The sequence below is a fragment of the Phalaenopsis equestris genome, unplaced genomic scaffold (assembly GCF_001263595.1).
Source record: "Phalaenopsis equestris unplaced genomic scaffold, ASM126359v1 Scaffold000495, whole genome shotgun sequence".
NCBI lineage: Eukaryota > Viridiplantae > Streptophyta > Magnoliopsida > Asparagales > Orchidaceae > Phalaenopsis > Phalaenopsis equestris.
In genome coordinates, this window is record NW_018164935.1 from 54347 (window position 1) to 69602 (window position 15256).

Genomic DNA, 15256 nt, shown 5'->3' on the forward strand with positions numbered 1-15256 from the left:
CTACAACCACATTCCTCATCAATAGGATGCCTTAATCAAGTAATAAATTCTCAAATTTCCCGTAATTTTCTCATGGACTCCTACCCACAAATCCACTCTTTTTCTTATGACTTACTATTGAAGATTTTTTGTTGTTTCTTCTTCATTCACATCTATCAGCAGCACCACACAAAATTTTATCCAAGTCTCTCAGATTCATTTTTGTCGGTTACTCATCCAATAAAAAATGGTACAAATACTACTCTCCAATCACTAAAAAAATGTATGACTTCATGGATGTCTTTCTTTGAGAATCAATTTTATTTTCCCGAATCTAAAATTCACGGGAAGAATGAGGGCATATCAGTTTTGGGATTCTATCCAAAATACTATGACCAGTTTTTTTTTAATTGAACAAAATTTTGTCTCTCAGTTAGCACTTGTCTTTACTCCACCTTAACCAACTTTACTTACAGAATCAAACTCTGACACAGAAATAGTCCAAATTGTCTCTATTCCTCAACATGACACCAATGATGAGGAAGTTAGTGTCTATACCAGACGGACCATGGAGCATGTAGAGGCACTATGTAGGCTCAGGACTGTCAAGTGCCAGGACCAAACCCTCATGATAAACATAGTGGTATGTATTCTTAAACTCATGACTCTCTTACCGAGATGATTGTCGACTTGAATCAACCATTTGCATACAGGAAAGGTATTTGAGAGTGCACTGGTCATCCATTTGAAAGATATATAGCTTATGGGAAGTTGCTACCATTATATAAGACTTTTGTGATAAACCTTGATGGTGTGCAGATTCCCAATTGTATTCTAGAGGCTCTAAAGTTTTCAAAATGAAAACAAACAATTGAGGAAGAAATTTGGGCTTTAGAAAGGAGTAACACCTTGACACTTATGGAGTTCCCTCATGGAAAAAATATTGTAGTTTACAAGTGGATATTCACAGTCAAATACGAAGGAAAATAAAGTGTAGAGAGATTCAAACCTAGTTGGTTGCTAAGAGCTTCACACAGTCACACGAGATTGACTGTCATGAAAAATTTGTAGCTGTCCCAAAACTTAATGCCGTTCAACTATTTTTTTGTAGTGAATCATGATTAACTTTTATACCAACTTGATGGCAAAAATGCCTTCTTGAATGACGAACTTGATGAACAAGTCTATATAACTATACCTCCGGGCTTGAAAAATAGGTTGAACATCAGGTTGGTTAGCAAGTTGAAGAAGTCCTTATATGGCTTGAAGCAATCTCCTCATACTTGGTTTGGTATATTTGCTAAAACAATGATTACAAACATATATCATCAATGTTAAATTGATCATACACTGCTGGTTAAATCTAATTTTAGAGGCAAAATTGTTATTCTCATAGTATATGTAGATGATATTATCGCGACAGGTGATGTTCAAAGGAATTATAAAACTGAAAAGGATGCTTGCAACATAATTTGAAATCAAGAATCTTGGGAATCTCTGATATTTTCTAGGAATGGAGGTGGCTTGGTCTGTAGAGGGAATTTTCGTATCCCAAAGGAAGTACATTTCAGACCTGTTAGATGAAACTATTATGCTTGGGTGTAAACCTTCTGACATATCTACGAATTCCAACACAAGGCTGAACAAAAGTTGACAAAGAAACATATCAAAGACTTGTGGGCAAACTACTTTACCTATCACACACAAGACCTGATATTGCATATTTAGTATAGTAAGCCAACACATAACCCAAATGAGGATCATTTTGAAGCAGTGAATCAAATTCTGAGATACTTGAAGATGACTCCTAGAAATAGTTTGTTCTTCAAAAGATTTGAAAACTGTAAGATTGAGATATACACATTTGCTAGTTGGACATGAGGGATAATTGATAGGCTGTTCATATGTATGGGAAAATCTTGTCATATGGAGAAACAAAAAACAAGTTGTTGTCCTCGGAGAAGAGCAAGATTTGAATGTAGATTTAAAGGCTATTAAGGGAACTTAAGGTTGAGATGAAAGACATAATTAAGCTGTTCAGTGATAATCAAATAACTATTAGTAGAGCAAAAAATTTTGTGCATTATGATAGAACAAAATACATCGATATTGACCAAGTTTCATCTCAGAAAAGGTTAACAATGTAATTATTCAGCTCAGCTGTTCCTACATAACTCCAGATTTCTGATATTCTTGCTAAAGCACTACTAAGGGTCAATCATGATAAATTAAAGTCCATGCTTGGTCTATATAATATATACATCCTAACTTGAGGGGGAGTATTGGAAAGTGTCAATCTGTATTAGAAAGGAATCCTTAGAATATATTTCACTAATTGTATTTCCTTTATTAGATATTTCAATTTTTTGTTTACCTTATTTTTGTTGGAATTCATATTTTGGTTTTTTTTTATTATTATATATATATAGGAAGGTGTAATGCATTCGGAGAGCGAGAAATAAAACTCTCTTCAAAATTTCTAGAGAATACAACCATCCATCCTTGGAATTGGCATTATAGCATTATAGCCACTACATGCGCAGGGGCTTACTATCCTTCAAATTAATTCCTTATTTGGATTTTGTACAACGGCATAATAAGTAGAACATATTTGATAGTTTTAATCTTGATAAGCCTATGTAAAAGTAGATGTGTTTTCGTCAGTTTCCTCGTGTTTTTATTTGGTCTTCAGAAGCACATGTAAAAATGATGTTTTCTCAGCTGCGTCTTCAAGCTCTTTTATCTCATTATAATACATAAAACTAGAACATATGTTAAAAATGTGATATTAATAACTTCTAGAATATTTTTTGTTACTTGTGATCTTGAGAATCACATGTTAAGCTTATGTTCGCATTGGCTTTTATAAGTTGTTTTATCTTATCTCGTTCCAAAAACGTGACTATGGCATGAAAATAAAATATGAGAACTGATGAATCTTCATCTATATGTCTTATTATTATAGAATTCTTTAATGAAGTTGATTTTGATTTTGAAGTCCGTGAGAGGTGGTAGGCTGAGCACAAAAGTAGGAGGTGAATTGCACTTTTCTATGAAGGGAGAACTTTTTTGACTTTTATTAGGAGATATACATTGTCCTACCATCCATATTTTGATTTCTATTGTTTTCAAAGGAAAGATGAGACTATCTGATTTTTCATTTTTTAAAATTGTTTTCATACTTAACATAATTTATTTGAAGATCATTTAAACGTACATCTAATATTTCAAAAATGTTGTGATATTTGGTTATGAAATAAGTGATTTATGACCTGAATTATATATGACATTCTAAATCATTTGAATTTAATATTATGATATTTGTGATGTTTAAAGCTTGTTCAATGTATTTGCTTTTAAAGTTTTATGTAGCCCTCCGTTTGTTGTCTAGTCATTATTTTGAATGCATGCTGATTGCATTGTTTCCGTTTTGCTACTATAAGAGGTGAAAGGAAGATTTACATACAAACCACTCAATTCCTATGTATTTACATATCTAACACCTTAACTTCAATTTTTATTACATGCCATCTCACCTATGCATGAAATGATGTATTTCACTTTTTAAAAGTGAAAAATGGTTGTATTTTTGATGTGATGTCAAAGATTTGATGGTATTAAAAAAAACAAATAAACTTAGGTCTACGTATGTAAAAACAAATAAACTTAGATTTTAGATATGTAAATATATACGTATTGGGTCGTACGTATGTAAATGCCCCCAGATGAAAACGTAGGAGCTCATTGATATAACAATCTTCTAATGTCACTTGAGGTCAACACAATTAGTCAGTGAGTAAAATTTGAGCTATTAATTGAGCATGGCTTCGAGTTTGCAAGCAACAAGATACATTGGCAACCCTAATTAGTTGTATGGAATTCAATATTGAGTGAAGATGGGCTCAGTGATGTTTGAATATGCATGTTGACAATGAATAATTATGATGACCATGTATTTCTTCAGCCCTATGCTGTATTGTATCATTTTTTGTGGTTTTTGATCACTTATTAGTTGGTATAAGATTATTTCTAATATGGTTAGACTGAAAAATGTTTTGCGAGTGTAAACTTTTAAACATTATTTCCTTGGGTATGAATTTATTAGTGTAGATAATGTGAAATTGTTTGTACCGTAGGTTATTGCTGGAATTGTGGAGCATAGGCTTTCAGACTATCTACTATCTTATTATAATAATCCTATACTTTCAAATATATTGTCATTCATTGTTCGGACATTCAACTCGTACTGGGGAACGCAGGTTTGGTTCTACAGCACTGTTCTCCCTTATATTTTGTTTTTAGCTGTCCTGTAGCAAGTGATTCAATGCCTGTTAAAGGCTTTTTTTGATACAAATACTTACGCGATTAAACTTTCCATATGCATGCACGTTCAATATATCATTATAGCCTTACATGTTTTGGGGAACTTACACATGTAGCATGCAATTCGTATTTATTTACATATCTCACACATAACTTACATGTTTACATACGTAGCAGTTTGGTGCTTTAAACTTATGCATGAAAAGGTGGATTTGACTTTTAAAAAGTGTTAATATTGCTATGCTTGTAAATATGAAAGTTTAGGTGTGAGATATGTAAATACATAAGAATTGTGTGCTGTGTGTAAATGCCCCCATGCATGGAAAACTTAATGGTATGCTTGATTCTTTCTGCTTGGTTCAGCAAATCACAACTTCTCATCTATAATTTGGAAATTTGTGGAGCCCATTATTCTCGCCCTACAATCGTATTACACTTGTCTGGATTGATATCAAAGTTTTTCCCAACAGTTTAGGTCTTCTTTGCTGCATGAAGTTTTATTTGGGAGCCAGCTTTTTCTCCTGATGCAGATTTGATGGAATGAAAGTAGACAGTATTTTGTTTTTGGCAAATCTGTAGAAAATCAATGTTGCAGAACCGTTAGGCGACATTTAAGTATTTAATATTTCATTGTTTTTGATACTGTATCGACATGAAGTTTATCTTGATACTATTGCTCGTAGGAACAAATTGTAGATTCAGTAGGCATTATTAAAAAAACCTAAATTAATTAACTCTTCAATTAAGATCTGAACTGTTGAGTATTCCAAACACAAGGAAAAGGCAAAGAACCAACCTGTGAGCTATAGGAATCTTCATTTAATTCTTTATGGTTTTTTTTCATATAGCCTGAGAAGTTATTTTTTATTACAGTTAGTTCATTGGAGGTCTAAATTATTCCACTGGGCTTATAACATTATGACTCTCATAAGAAAAGAAATTACATAAATAAATAATTTCTAATTAGTTGAAGTACATCAAGAAAATCCTTACCAATCTTGATTATCAAATATCAAAAAACAAACATTAATTTCTTTGTTGGGATGAACTCTCCCTTGATATTTTATTTGATGGTAACTCTTAGAAGGTCAAGAGATATTATGTAATCCCTTGAAGTAAGATGACATCCTTTTCGTCAGAAAATTTAAATAGCATTTCCTGATATTGTTAGTATAAGAAGCATTGATGCCAAAATTAGAAGCATGCTAGAACATTTCTAGACACTAGTATAAAGGCTTCAAGGTGCATCAACTTAGCAACATATTTTTAGTAGCAAAGGATAATCAATAATAATGTTATGTAGCCGTGCTTGCTTAAATATTAGGTCTAAATTATTCCACTGGGCTTATAACATTATGACTCTCATAAGAAAAGAAATTACATAAATAAATAATTTCTAATTAGTTGAAGTACATCAAGAAAATTCTTACCAATCTTGATTATCAAATATCAAAAAACAAACATTAATTTCTTTGTTGGGATGAAGTCTCCCTTGATATTTTATTTGATGGTAACTCTTTAGAAGGTCAAGAGATATTATGTAATCCCTTGAAGTAAGATGACATCCTTTTCGTCAGAAAATTTAAATAGCATTTCCTGATATTGTTAGTATAAGAAGCATTGATGCCAAAATTAGAAGCATGCTAGAACATTTCTAGACACTAGTATAAAGGCTTCAAGGTGCATCAACTTAGCAACATATTTTTAGTATCAAGGGATAATCAATAATAATGTTATGTAGCCGTGCTTGCTTCAATATTAGGTCCTTGCTTACTACATATATTGTAGTGTATATATATATCTATATATATTTCCATCAATTTTACCTCCGTCAGTTTTTCATTGAACTAAAAAATTCTTCTCTTTTTATCTAGTTCATGAAAACTTAGTGATCCATGAGATTAGTAGTGTCACTCATAAATCCTTAGACTAATTTATTTATTTTAAAATTATTATTCTGCCCATTGTTTAAAAGGCATTTGAGACTCACACCTAGAGTTGTGCCTCAAACATGCACAAATAAAGCTTTAATGTGAGGTTTGCATTTTTTCTTTTAATCAGATGCACATGCCTCAATTTTTTATGCTTTAAGACGTTTGAGGCAGTGCCTCGATTATTTTATGCACACACACACACACACACACACACACACACACACACAAAATTTTTTTAACACGATGACTGCGTTCGCTCTGCTAGGGTCTTTTTTCCTCTGAGGTGATTCTATGGCGACCCCTATAGTTCGTCTCGTCTCCTCTTCTCTCCTCTTCGCCTCTTCTGTTTCTGACGATGGCTTCCGATTGAACAAACATCGAAGCTCTTGCCGGTGACAAATCAATTGATGCCCCTAAATCTTGTATGTTCCCGCACTCCTTTTATGAAGCTTTAGCTTTTGGCGGTGATTCTGATTTTATCAAGAAAGCAGGCCGTAAAATCGCGAAATCAACTATTTTCATCTCTCACGTCGAATATTGTATTCTAGCTTCCTCTTGTCGCCTTGCCTTAGTCGGTAAATTTCCTTACGGACACCCTTAACTTGACGTTATTCGAAAAGTGTTCGAGTTAATGCATTTGGCGGGGGAGTGGAAAATCGGGCAACTAGATGGGAGACATATACTTATTCAAATATCCAATAACGATGACTACACTCGTCTATTTGCTAGGAGATTACTCAGAATAGATAATCATGCGATGAAGATTCTGAAATGGACAGCCGATTTTGACCCGCTCACAGAACCCCATACCATCCCTATCTGGTTGCGTTTCCCAGGTCTGAAATTTCATCTCTTTAATCATGAAATGTTGTACTCTATCGCCATGATATATCGTAAGCCTCTCAAAGCACACATTCTTACCTTCAATCTCTATCGACCATTTGAAGCTAGGGTTCTGGTTGAACGTGATATTACTCCACTTTCTCTTGTGAAAATTTGGATTGGTTCGCAACATAAATGATATTGGCAAACGGTTGTAATTAAACAATACCTCTTTATTGCTTTTATTGTCGTATGTTTGGGCACTCTAACTCTCTATCTTCACTTACATCCTCACTTAAAATCTTAAGGAAACGGTGCGCCATTCAAACACCCTCAACCTGCTCTTGCTCACTCAAGCCCCACACCTACTACCTATTGTAATACTTTGAATGCTGAAAATTTAGAAGGAATTCCTCTTGCTCTTGCTCACTCAAACCCCACATCTACTGCTAATATCACAAATACCAATTGTAATTCTGTCAATGTTGTTAATTTGGAAGGAAATATTGAAGGGTTTTAAGTTACTTCCTGTAACCTGAATGATGTTCCTTTTGTAGGGGCTGCATCTGCGTCTCTTGTTGACAATTTGGTGTGTCAACAGGTAGGACCTCACGGTCCTGATGCTCACCACACTTGGAGTATGAAAATGGTATGAATAATAATATGAATAATATTATCTTTGATGTTAATCCACATATAAAATTGAATGAGATAACTGCAATTTAAGAAAATGAATGGATTATTCGGAAAACATACAAAAAAGTGGGGGAAGAAAAATAATGAGTTTCTGCATCCCAATGAGGGGAACATCACTAATATCACTTGTGGCAATTATCATTCCGATGGGGAGCAGCATCACACCCTAATTAAAATTTCTAGGAGGGGTGGACTACTTCATGATGTTTAATATTATGATTTGGAATATTAAGGGATTAGCTGACCCATACTCCTTTAATAGAGTTAAATACTTATGTAGGGTCCTAAGCTATTTATTTTTGCTATTCTTGAACCTCTTGTCTTTGTGAACAAAGATAAAATTTTGATGAGATTTCAACACTATAATCATTATTGCAATATCAACATTAAGATTTTGGTTTTTTGAAAACCTAAAGTCATTTTATCTATTGTTGAAGACGATGATCAATTTGTCCTTTGTTCCTTCAATTTGTTCCTTCAAAATGGATTCAAAATGGAGGGATTTCACAGTTGGGCTACTTTTATTTATACTGGTTGTTCTATTCATGATATATTATCACTATGGACAGAATTAGCTCTTATGAGTGATACATTATTCATAATTGGCTCTTTGGTGTGGATTTCAATGTGATAATAAACCATTCTGAGAAGAAGGGAGGGGTAAAATGTGAAATGCCTCTTATTAAAAAATTTTGTGACAAGCTTACCGATAATCCTTACACTAACCGGTATTTGCTGGTTTATTTTACAGTTTCTACTATGCAACATCTTAATCATGCTGCCTCTGATCATAATCCAATTCTCTTATCCTTGGCTTTTTTTAATTCCCCAAGTATAATTTCAGATTTTTGAATATTTGAACTTCTCATGCCTATTTTTTTAGCCAAATTCAATTGGCCTGGATTAGTAATGGGGCCGACAGCCCCTGGTATTTACTATGACAACTACACAAAAAAGTAGCTTCTCAGCTTAGGGATTGGGATTGGAATTTGAAAGTTTTTGTCGATGTACGTCACAAAGTCTTGGAGGCACAATTGAAGGTTGGTTTTTGGAATCCCAGGGTTTGAATAATTTTGCTTCTACAGATGAGTTAACTACTATTCACAAGTTTCTTCTTGACACTATCATTGTGGAGGAGAGCTTTCTTCAGCAGAAAACTAATGATATTTATTTCAATGATGAGGATAGGAACACCAAGTATTTTCATGCCACCATTAAATATAGAAGGAACATAAATTCAATCCTCATGATAAAGGACACAAGTGGATGCTGGAACACTAAGCAAAACGAAATTGGTAGCAGCGTTGTTCTTTATTACACTGATTTATTTGACTCTTCTCTTCAGGTTTCCCTTGTTACTCTTTTCGACGGGGAAAATGATTATATATCAAAGCTCTCTCTCTCTCATCCTCTCTCTGAAGAGGAAATTTTCAAAACCTTCCAAGATATAAATAAAAGCAAAGCCGCCGGACCTGATGGCTTCACATCTAAGTTTTATGTGAAATGTTTGGGTATCATTAAAAAGGAAGTGATTCTAGCTATTCAAAGTTTTTCTTTAGTGAAAACGCTTGCAAATACCTTATCTCGTCTCTTAGTGTGCTATCCCTAAAGGTAAACCAAAAAATAGTCAGAATTACTTCAAGCCAATTTGTCTAACCTCTTTGATTTCTAAAGTCATCAGCAAAATTCTAGCAGGCAGGTTATAACCTCATTTATCTATTTTTATCACACCCCAACAATCAACATTCATAAAAGATAGAGATATTACTGATAATATCTTGCTAGCTCAAAAACTCATTGAGGACTTGGATAAGAAAAGCCGAAGTGGCAATTTGGTGGTGAAACTTGAGATCGAAAAAACTTTTGACACTTAAAGTGTGATTTTATTTTAATTGTCCTATTTCTTAAAGGTTTTCTCAGGGACTTTTGTTTGATTATCAAAAGTTGGCTTGAAAATAATTATTATATTGTGTTGGTGAATAGTGTTTCTCATGGGTTTTTCTCTGCTAAGAGGGGCATCAATTAAGGAGATCCTTTGTTTCTCACAATTTTAATCATTGCTTTTGATTATCTCACACGATTAATTGAGAAATAACAACTACTTTTATAACATACACAATTCTCTTACAAATCTAAGATTATGGTGATTCATTTATCTTATGCAGATGATGCTATCATATTCTCTAACGCGGGCAAGAATTCCATTAAAAGGCTGATGGGCACCTTAAACACTTTTCAAAACATATCCGGTCTCATTTTAAATCATTTTAAGTGTCAGCTATTCTTTAGAAAATCGGTGAAACAAAACATTATCACCTGTCCGTCAATTATTCAGGTTATATCTTTTCTCTTCCTATCAAATATTTAGGTATAAATATTTTTAGAGGTAGGAAGAAACAAACCCAAATGGATGCTGTAATTGAGAATATCAAAGCCAGAATTCATGATTGAAGGAACATTTTTTTATCTAATCGGGGCAGGCTAACTCTTCTCACAAGTGCTTTACAAAGTATTCCTCTTTATGCTTTACAGGTGCTGAACTTAAAGAAAACCACACAAAATTACTTTGGAGAGAATTTTTACTATGTTTATATGGGCGGGAAATGTCACTAGGAAAATTTGGTCCGGTTGGCAAAAACTGTGCAAACCTAAAAACTCCAGTGGCCTTGGCTTTAAAGGCCTAAATCATATAGTTGATATCAACAAGTTTAAACTTTGGTTCAAATTTAAAGAAGGGAATTCCCTTTGGGCTCAATTTTAATATCATAAATATTGTTCTTTTCATCATCCTTCTGCTGTTGAGTGGAAGCCTTGTGATTCTAAAATCTGGAAGTCAATTCTAAAGTTAAGAAGTGAGGCTAATAGGTTTATTTTTTGGGAAATTGGTGATGGAAGCATTTTTTTTTGGTATTATAATTGGGGGTTGATTTTTTGAGTGATTCTCCCTTCTTCTTTACATTCTCACTTCTCTGTCTCTGATTTTTGTTTGGAAGGGCAATGAAATCTGCATTTGTTGAGAGATTTTGTGTGGGGAATTCACCCCCCAAATTTCTAACATACCATTAGGCAATAACACAAAAGACAAACCCCATTGGAAATCAGGCCGAAACACATCCATCTCAAAAATGCTTTATAACTCATTGCATCGCTTTGATAATTGGAAATTGGAAATGGGGAGCTTTGGAAATGGGGAGCTAATATGTGGGATAAATGTCTCACTCCTTCAATCTCGATATTCTTATGGAGAAATTTTCTAAACTTACTGCCTTTTGATGACATCTTGAAGCTTAAGGGACTGAGATTAGCTTCACAATGTTGCCTTTGGAAATGTTCGGAAGTGCTTTAAATCTTTATTTTTTATGCCCTTTTGCACGGGAAATTTGGAAAAAATTGGGAAGGATCCTTCAACAGAAGGCAGGTATACTTGGTGTGTTGGGTCCCTAGGGAAGGCTATCAATCTTGAGTAGCAATTCTTAGAACAGAAGGCAGTTGTCACCAAAATGTTATATGGTGATAGAAAAAGAGTACTACCAAGCAGTAATCAAATATAGAAGGAAGTTCAATGCAATCCAAAATCAAGGCCCTTCAAGATATATGGTTAACATAACCCCCACAAATTGCTAAAAGTTCTTTGGATTTCTTTGAAAATATGTTGGCATACACTCAGTCAAATCATCACAAAGTGTCTTAGTTCTATTTGAAGAGGGAAGAGATATGACCAATAATCTCAACCTAACACATGTACCAGATGAAATGGAGATCAAAATGGCACTGGAAACCATTGACAACAACAAAACTGCAGGCTCTGATGGATACACAGCTGATTTTTATAAAAAACATGGGAAGTGATAAAAAAGGATGTGGTGGCTGCTGTCCAAAGCTTTTTCCTTGGAGCTGACTTGCCTGAATATTTCACAATCACAACTATGGTTTTAATCCCAAAGGAAAACAAAAAGGACACTTGGCATGAATTTAGACCAATTAGTCTCACAAACACTGTTACTAAGAATATTAGTAAAATTTTGGTGGACAGATTACAACAACACATGAATATTTTCATCACCTCAAACCAGTCAACTTTTATATAAGGGAGATGTATAACTGATAATATTCTGTTGGCACAGGAGATGCTATTGGACATTAACAAGCCTTGCAGGGGTGACAATATAATCCTAAAATTATATATAAAGAAGGGCATATGATACAATAAGTTGGGTTATATCTAAAGAAGGCATATGATACAATAAGTTGGGATTTCATACTAAATATATTGGACGCTAGAGACTTTAGCAGGGATTTTTGTAATCTCATGAATAGATGGCTGACCAATGCTCACTATAACATCAAGGTGGAATATCATGGATTCTTCAAAGCTTGGAGAGGCATCAAACAAGGGGATCTTCTCTCTCAAACTATTTTCATTCTGGCATTTGATTACTTGTCAAGAATGATTAATCAAGCCCATCAAAACTTTCTCTACATCAGTTATCAACATAGGTCCAACTGTATGGTTAGCTTCCTTGCTTAGGTTGATATAATTGTGTTCACCAATGGTTGCAAGCAAGCTGTGAGGAAAATCATGTCACTACTAGACAACTTCCAAGATATGACAAACATGAGGTTCAACAAAGACGAGTGTCAAATTCTAGGCAACAATAAAACGAGCGACAATGTAAAAAAATTGGATCAAATAGTTTACTGGATTCAAACAGGTAGATCTCCCACACAAGTACTTGGCCATACAACTCATCAAAGGAAGGGGAAAACAAACACAATATGATGAGGTGGTGAGCCAGGTGTCAGCTCAAATAAACTGTTCGACCAGCTCTTTCTTGTTCAATGGAGGCAGACTCACTTTTCTTAGAAGAATTCTCACCTCCTTCCCTCTCTTTACCTTACAAATGGTTAAGATGAAGAAAAGTACACAAAGAATGCTAGAAATAACTTTCAACAAGTTTCTTTGGGAGGGTTAGCACAAACAAATAAACTGGTCTAGCTGGAATAAAATTTGCGAACCTTTCCAACAGATTAGTTATGTTTCTACTATAAGCAGGGGATTAAATTTAGAGCTCACAATTCATTATAGGCCAAATTCATGTGGGGAAAGTTCTACAAAGATCTCGTCCTAACAAGGCTCAACAAAGGCTGGGGGATTCTAAACACTGGAAGAAACTTCTCAAGTAAGACAACAAGCAGAAATTTCCTTCATATAGGATGTGGGAAAGGGTGATATTGATTTCTAACTTGACACATGACAAATGTCAAAATCAGTGACAGAGACAACAATAGTGCTGCAACAAGCAACAAAGTTTATGACTTCTGGATTGACAACAATTTGGATGTGGAACTCCTCAGGAAACTATTCTTCAATTCCAAGCAATTCCAATAGATCGTGGAAAATCAGACAAAATCATCCTGTAAAATCCTGCTAGCCAATCTGTAAACAAGTTCATTTTTAGATCTACCTTCAGATGACAAGAGATGAGCTGGGGCAAATTAATCTGGGACAAAATGTTTACGTCTTCAATGTCTGTTTTCTATTGGAAGCTGTTCAAAAGGTTCTTACCTACAGATGATATCCTGAAATTGAAGAGGCTGAGAGGTGCTTCAAGATATAACCTATGCTATTAAGAGGAGAAGAGCCTAATTCACCTATTTATCACTTGCCAAACTTCTAGAGCTGTTTGGACTAAAATCCTTGGAGTTCTGAGGTTGAAATCTATGGTTAACAATTTGGTAAGTATAGAAGAATTTTGGAATGACTGAAAGGAGCAACAACAACAATACATAATTCTAATCATTGCTTGGTTCTTATGGATGGCTAGAAACAATGCTAAACATGAAAATCTGAATGTATCAGTTGTGGCTATCTATAACAACTTTATCTCCTATAGAACTAGAATCAGGAAAATTTTCCATCAGACTTATTGGGAGGCTAGTTCACTAAAGACACATGTAATATAAAAAGTGATATGGAGAAGGCCTGCTTAACCATGGGTTAAGATCAACACTAATAGAAGTTTTTCTCAGGTTGCTCCGGGAATTGGAGGTTTCTGCAGAGATCACAATGAAAATTGTCTTTGGTTCTTCCAATCACCAGTGGCCACAAACAATGCCTTAGAGATTGAATTTGCTGCAGTCTACTGGGCCCTGAAGACTGGGCCCTCAAGCTAGCAATATCATTACGGTTCAAATACATACATATGGAGTTTGATGCCTTACAACTCATCCAGATCTTGCATAAGAACTCCAACATCCCATGGCAGCTTATCCACTGAATCAAGAAGATCTCTCTCTTATCTAAATCAACAAAGGTCATCTGGACACATATCCCCAGAGAAGGAAATCTATCAGCAAACTGCAGGTCAAAAATGGTTGTAATAGTGAGAGAGTTTTGTTCTCTAGTCTCCCAAATAGATCTTTTAAGATTTTGCTTCATGGGGATTCCTTGGAATTCCGTTATATCAGATGTAAAACTCTTTTACCAAAATAGAAAAGCCCCTTCTCTAAATATATATATATATATGCTTTCTTTTTCTTAATATATATATATATATATATATATGCACGTATATACATGCATATTTATGTATCAATATACATGCATAGGTATGTATATCTATATATATATTAAAGAAGCTTGGAGGAAATTTTATTAATTGGGGAAAATGTTACAAAAGATTTGGTTTGTGCGTCCACTATAAATGCAAAAAAATACATATTACACAGCCCTAGGGTCCCAATACACCAGGTATACAACACACAAAAGGATCCTCCAAAAAATGTTCATTTATACCCAAAGAGAAAATAAGTACTCCAAAAAGACCTTCCCAATTAACACAGTTACGAAAACAGAAAATTATGAAAATAGCACAACAAACAAAGGCAACTACATCATTAGCAGTAACAGTCCCATCTGAAATCTGCATGAGGACAAAACAAAAAACAGACCACTAGAAGAAGGAAGTGAAACAGTTATTCCAGAGCCATGTAGAGAGAGTGAATCCTGAGATCCCAGTTCAATATAAAAGAGAACTATTGCAGAGAAAGGCACCCAGTTATATCCAACATCAACAGTTTGCATAAAAAATAAGCAAGCAACCAGTTGAATCCAAACCATCAGTAAGATAGATAAGAGGCAGCCCAAGAAGGTAAGTCGCATTGCTTAAAAAAAATGCAGCTTGAAAGGGCTGCAAACAAGCTGCAGGGGAGAATAAACATAGACAAACTCCAGGAGGTAAAAACCTGTATCAGTGGAGAAAAAAGAGTGAGAGCAATTCTTAAGTCCAATTCCAATTTGTAGAAGTACTGTTGCAGTGAACAATCCAAGTACAGAAGCTACGTAGCACTGAAACAGACGCAACAGATAGAGAAAGCCTGCAGATTAGCATTGCAGGGCATAAAAGGAAAACCAACCTCCATACTCTCAAACACCATATCACATTGTATGTAATAAACCAAACAAATTCAACAAAAACCCATGTAATATATATATATATATA

The 15256-nt window shown here is 34.4% G+C and overlaps 1 protein-coding gene across 3 annotated transcripts in view; it reads left to right on the top strand.

Moving 5' to 3' along the window:
- The window catches only part of LOC110028156 (protein RETICULATA-RELATED 5, chloroplastic-like), a 64917-nt gene that overhangs the window by 37233 nt on the left and 12428 nt on the right, over positions 1-15256 (top strand). The window contains exons 6-7 of one of the 3 annotated variants that reach the window (XM_020729896.1): positions 4116-4238; positions 9920-10253. The exons of 1 other annotated variant lie outside the window; for it this stretch is intronic. In XM_020729896.1, coding sequence (XP_020585555.1) covers positions 4116-4238; positions 9920-9970 — 174 coding nt within the window. In that variant the 3' untranslated portion in view covers positions 9971-10253. Of the gene's footprint in view, positions 1-4115; positions 4239-9919; positions 10254-15256 lie in introns of those variants that run through there. One more of the 3 variants, XM_020729894.1, reaches the window with a different exon arrangement.